The sequence below is a fragment of the Mauremys mutica genome, chromosome 14 (assembly GCF_020497125.1).
Source record: "Mauremys mutica isolate MM-2020 ecotype Southern chromosome 14, ASM2049712v1, whole genome shotgun sequence".
NCBI classification, from domain to species: Eukaryota; Metazoa; Chordata; order Testudines; family Geoemydidae; genus Mauremys; species Mauremys mutica.
The window spans coordinates 7777083-7783328 of record NC_059085.1 but is presented as its reverse complement, the minus strand read 5'-3'; the positions used below and the strand labels follow the sequence as shown (position 1 = coordinate 7783328).

General features: G+C 47.1%; 1 protein-coding gene across 1 annotated transcript in view; it reads right to left on the bottom strand.

The window, feature by feature from the left end:
- Positions 1-6246, bottom strand: part of PLEKHG4 (pleckstrin homology and RhoGEF domain containing G4) — a 168036-nt gene that overhangs the window by 103078 nt on the left and 58712 nt on the right. Inside the window, 1 exon segment of the mRNA XM_044987105.1 lies at positions 5316-5409. Within this exon segment, the coding sequence (XP_044843040.1) occupies positions 5316-5409 (94 nt within the window).

The window sequence follows — 6246 nt, the reverse complement described above, 5'->3', positions numbered from 1 at the left end:
AAAAACGTTAACAGAACAATGTTGACCAGACCGAATTCCGACTTGCAGGCTGAATGAGGCAGAAGGAGGGACTGGCTCACAAGAGGTTAGAAAAGGAAGGACAGAATCTGAGCGGGCAAGAGGCTGGCAAAGGAAACTTCCCATAGCTCACCATCGATTTCTGGTCTCTTGCTTGCTGTGTTGCTGCAGCCGCATTGGTCCCAGGGTATGAGAGACACAAGCTGGGTGAGCAGGCTAATAAAAGAACTAAAAAAGAGCCACCGTGGCTTAACAACCATGTAAAAGAAGCAGTGAGAGATAAAAAGGCACCTTTTAAAAAGTGGAAGCCAAATCCTAAATAGAAAGGAGCATAAACACTGCCAAATGAAGTGTAAAAATGTAATAAGAAAAGCCAAAGAGGAGTTGGAAGAGCAGCTAGCCAAAGAACTCCAAAGGTAATAAAATGTTTTTTAAGTACATCAGAAGCAGGAAGCCTGCTAAATGACCAGTGGCGCCCCGGATGATCGAGATACAAAAGGAGCGCTTAAAGACGATAAAGTCATTGCGGAGAAACTAAATTAATTCTTTGGTTCAGTCTTCACGGCTGAAGATGTTAGGGAGATTCCTAAACGTAAGCTGGCTTTTGTAGGTGACACATCTGAGGAATTGTCACAGAGTGAAGTGTCACTAGAGGAGATTTTGGAATTAATTGATAAACTCAACATTAACAAGCCATCGGGACCAGATGGCATTCACCCCAGAGTTCTGAAAGAACTCAAATGTGAAATTGAGGAACTATTAACTAGGGTTTGTAACGTGTCCTTTAAATCAGCTTCGGTACCCAATGACTGGAAGTTAGCTAATGTAACGCCAATATTTAAAAAGGGCTCTAGAGGTGATCCCAGCAGTTACAGACCGGTAAGTCTAACGTCAGTACCGGGCAAATTAGTTGAAACAATAGTAAAGAATAAAATTGTCAGACACATAGAAAAACATAAATTGTTGGGCAAAAGTCAACATGGTTTCTGTAAAGGGAAATCGTGTCTTACTAATCTATTAGAGTTCTTTGAAGGGGTCAACAAACATGTGGCCAAGGGGAATCCAGTGGACATAGTGTACTTAGATTTCCAGAAAGCCTTTGACAAGGTCCCTCACCAAAGGCTCTTACGTAAATTAAGTTGTCATGGGATAAAAGGGAAGGTCCTTTCATGGATTGAGAACGGGTTAAAAGACAAGGAACAAAGGATAGGAATAAATGGTAAATTCTCAGAATGGAGAGGGTGTTCCCTAAGGGTCAGTCCTAGGACCAATCCTATTCAACTTATTCATAAATGAACTGGAGAAAAGGGTAAAAAGTGAGGTGGCAAAGTCTGCAGATGATACTAAACTGCTCAAGATAGTTAAGACCAAAGCAGACTGTGAAGAACTTCAAAAAGATCTCACAAAACTAAGTGATTGGGCAACAAAATGGCAAATGAAATTTAATGTGAGTAAATGTAAAGTAATGCACCTTGGAAAAAATAACCCAACTATACATACAATATGATGGGGGCTAATTTAGCTACAACGAATCAGGGAAAAGATCTTGGAGTCATGGATAGTTCTCTGAAGACATCCACGTAATTTGCAGCAGCAGTCAAAAAAGCAAACAGGATGTTAGGAATCATTCAAAAGGGGATAGAAAATAAGATGGAGAGTATCTTATTGCCCTTATATAAATCCATGGGACACCCACATCTCGAATACTGTGTACAGATGTGGTCTCCTCATCTCAAAAAAGATATACTGGCACTAGAAAAGGTTCAGAGAAGGGCAACTAAAATGATTAGGGGTTTGGAACGGGTCCCATATTAGGGGAGATTAAAGAGGCTAGGACTTTTCAGCTTGGAAAAGAGGAGACTAAGGAGGGATATGATAGACGTATATAAAATCATAAGTGATGTGGAGAAAGTAAATAAGGAAAAGGTATTTACTTGTTCCCATAATACAAGAACTAGGGGCCACCAAATGAAATTAATGGGCAGCAGGTTTAAAACAAATAAAAGGAAGCTCTTCTTCACACAGCGCACAGTCAACTTGTGGAACTCCTTACCTGAGGAGGTTGTGAAGGCCAAGACTATAACAGGGTTTAAAAGAGAACTGGATAAATTCATGGAGGTTAAGTCCATTAATGGCTATTAGCCAGGATGGGTAAGGAATGGTGTCCCTAGCCTCTGTCAGAGGGTGGAGATGGATGGCAGGAGAGAGATCACTTGATCATTACCTGTTAGATTCACTCCCTCTGGGACACCTGGCATTGGCCACTGTCAGTAGACAGGATACTGGGCTCGAAGGAGCTTTGGTCTGACCCAGTATGGCCGTTCTTATGTTCTAAGCTGAGGGAACTGGGCTTAGTTAGTCTGCAGAAGAGAACAGTGAGGGGGGATTTGATAGCAGCCTTCAACTACCTGAAGAGGGGTTCAAAAGAGGATGGACCTCAGCTGTTCTCAGTGGTGGCAGATGACAGAACAAGGAGCAATGGTCTCAAGTTGCAGTGGGGGAGGTCTAGGTTGGCTATTAGAAAACACTATTTCACTCAGAGAGCGGTGAAGCATTGGAATGGGTTACCTTGGGAGGTGCTGGAATCTCCATCCTTAGAGGTTTTTAAGGCCTGGCTTGACAAAGCCCTGGCTGGGATGATTTAGTTGGTGTTGGTCCTGCTTTGAGCAGGGGATTGGACAAGATGACCTCCTGAGGTCTCTTCCAACCCTAATCTTCTATGATCTTTTCTTCTGGCAAAAACAGGAGTATATAACCATCCATCCCCTGAGATACAGTGGGATTTGAACCCCAAAATATATTCTAGTCTATACTCTACAATCTACACAATAGGGCCTTGAGGCTAGGGTACTGACCTAGGACTCAAGAATACAGGATTTTATTCCTAGCTCTGCCATTGGCCTGCCAGGTAAGAAAGTCACTTTAATTTCTCTGTGCCTCACTTCCTCCATCTGTAAAATGGAGATAATGTTACTGACCTCCTTTGTAGAGTGCTTTGAGATCTTCTAATTCAGAAGGGGCCATTCTGATCATCTAATCTGAACTCCTGCATAACACAGGCCAGAGAACACCCCCAAAATAATTCCTAGAGCATAACTTTTAGAAAAACATCCAATCTTGGCTTAAAAATAGTCAATGATGGAGACTCCACCACAACCCTTGGAAAATTGTTCCCAGTAGGAGGAGTGGGGAGAAGAAACCCAACTGGTTTGAAGAAGGAGCTTGATAAATGTATTAACAGGATGATACAATGGGGTACCTATGATACCAGGGAACTGGACTCAATGACCCAAGAAGGAGGCCCGTTCTAGTCCTATGTTCTGATCACCCCAGCTCCCTAAGAGCATTGCTGATTTCTAGGAAGTCTGTCATCTGAAACACAGCTATGTAACATACAGAACCCAGCGCCTCTGCAGCACCTCAGAGCCCTGAGCCAGGCACCAAGGAGCAACACTATGGGCTTGGCTACACTTGCGAGTTACAGCGCATGAAAGGAGCCCCGGGCGCACTAGCTCACTGCCAAGGCACGTAGAGCGCTCTGACTCCACGGCTACAGCGCTGCTGGTTCTCCACCTCGGTGAGAGGAATAATGTTTGATGCGCTCCTGCTGGAGCGCTGCGGCGTCAGTGTGAATGAGGTGTTGCATTACTGCGCTCTGATCAGCCTCCGGAAACATCCCATAATCCCCTTAAGTCAAGAGGCCACTCTTGTTATTGTTTTGGATATGGCCTTTGAAAGCTCTGTTTGACAGCCGGTTGCTTATCTGCTCCGAGACAAAGCAACCATTACTGTGGAATGCTGTGTGTGTGTGTGTGTGTGTGTGTGTGTGTGTGTGTGTGTGTGTGTGTGTGTGTGTGTGTGTGTGTGTGTGTGTGTGTGTGTGTGTGTGTGTGTGTGTGTGCGCGAGAGAGAGAGAGAGAGAGAGAGAGAGGGGAGTGGGGGAAGGTCTGCTGCTGTCTGAACTTACAAGACAGCATGGTGACATGCTCTCAGCCCCTCAAAAACCCACTCTCCTCCCACATACAAACAACACAATGTTACACTCCACCCCAGCCCCCATTTGAAAAGCACGTTGCATCCACTTGCATGCTGAGATAGCTACCACAATGCACTGCTCTCCGTGGCTGTTGCAAGAGCTGCTCGTGTGGCCACGCCAGTGCGCTGTCAGCTGTCAGTGTGGACAGACTGCAGCGCTTTCCCTACTGCGCTCTCTGAAGGCTGGTTTAACTCCCAGTGCTCTACATGTACAAGTGTAGCCATGCCCTATGAAATGAAAGACACTCCCTTTCCCAGGAGCTGTGAATGTTACCCCTGCAGCACTGGGGGCAAGAGCACAGCACGGTCACCATGAGATACTCCCTTGCCCCAGGGGCTAAGCATGCTGCCTGAGCACAGCTCCCAACTCCACCCAGCTCTGGAAGGAAGAGAGGAAACCCATGACTCAGCCCTAGCTCTCTGATGTGGCAGAGCAAAGCACCACCCAGCCAGCCAGCCAAGTGGCCTCTCTGCATGCACAAGTGTCATTAAAATCTCATCCTGGGTTCATTCAGAGTCTGTTTGAGTGGACACCCTGAGGGCCCAAAAGGCCAGTGCAAAGAGGCACCTGCTTAGCCATGATTAGTTGCAGCTACAACTCATTCTCTTGTTTGGATTTCTAACAACAGATGGGAAATCAGTTCTGATCAGTGTCAACACAATGCACTTCATTTCCAGCAGACTGACATGAAAGTCTTTGACCTGAAACAATATTAAGTTACAGCATGTCTGCTTCCAATCATTCACACACACCCCCCACCAGATCAGCAGCAGTACACGTTCCTCACAACAGCACTGACATAAAGCACTGCCCTCCTCCTTCAGGGACAGTCCCGCCAGCCACAGCCACAGCACTGGCCTTTCTGCTTCACTTTTCATTCATCTTTGAAAGTGACGGGCCACTGAATATTTCATGCAGCTGATGAATAAAAACAAAATCTTGATGCCAACAGAGACACTCGGCAGAAATGTGGCAGCGCATTCTGAGCAGAGTTCTGCGGACAGCAGTTACGGGCCTGGGGACAAGGCTCTCAGCAGTGGCTGAAAGGAGTGCAGCTGTTTTCCCCCCAAAGTCAGGGCTCTGGCTTTTCCTGAGGGTTGGGAAGTACAGGCAGGGGGGTCCCCCTGAAACAGGCCAGCGCTCCACCTCCTGAAAGCAGCCAAAACCTGGGATGGCACGGATGGATTTCAGGAAGCCAGAACACAGCAACCACACCAAAGAGCCTGGGGCCAAAGGACTGGGGCTGCTTCCACAGGCTCACCTGTAGCAAATTGAAAGCCTTAAAAAGGGCAGGAACTGGTGAACAGCGACGAGCATCTACCAGAATGGTGAGGCCCAAAGCTCGGCACTCTGCTCTGTGAGGAAAAGGAAAGACGCGTTAGTGTGTCATTGCCACAGGGCAGCACGGGCTATTCATGGTGTACCGTGCTGGGCATTCCTGATGCAACTCTGTAAACGGAAGCCACTAACTGGCCTCATTTTGTTAGCCACAATATCTTCCCTTTGAGGTTGCCTAGGCTGCTCCTTCTTCTTCCCTTGTACTGCTAAGTAAATTCCTGATGCCCCACCTACCACACCTCCTCCCATGACACTAATTCCAGCCATGCTGCTCCACTCCCCAGGCCCCAGCAGCAAATCCTCAGACAAAACAGACTATCACATCTCTCTGGAGGCAGGTAGCGAGGAGGGAAGCCATGGGGAGTGCCAGCACTCACTGACTGTGCCCCAGGGCTGGCACGCAGCATCACTTACATCCTTTCAGCTGCACTGACGACAAGGCTCACACTTGGAACTAGTCGTATTTTTCAAAGCAGCATAAAACGCAGACCAGGAGCTAAGACCCAACAGAGTCTGTGAGCAGGGTGACCAGACAGCAAATGTGAAAAATCGAGACGGGGGTGAGGGGTAATAGGAGCCTATATAAGAAAAAGACCCAAAAATCGGGACTGTCCCTATAAAATCAGGACATCTGGTCACCCTATCTGTGAGGATCTGGAAGCAGCCCCATCATCAGGGAGCCCATGGCAGCAGCAGTATGGGGAAAAACTGCAGAGCACACGACAAACTGATACATTCTGAATGCGTTTAGCTCTACCAGGCAAACTGTATCACATCCGTGATGCCAATACGTCACTCGTCCACTTGCTCAGCCTCTGCAGCCGCCTTCAGCACTGGAGGACAGGCTGTCAGGA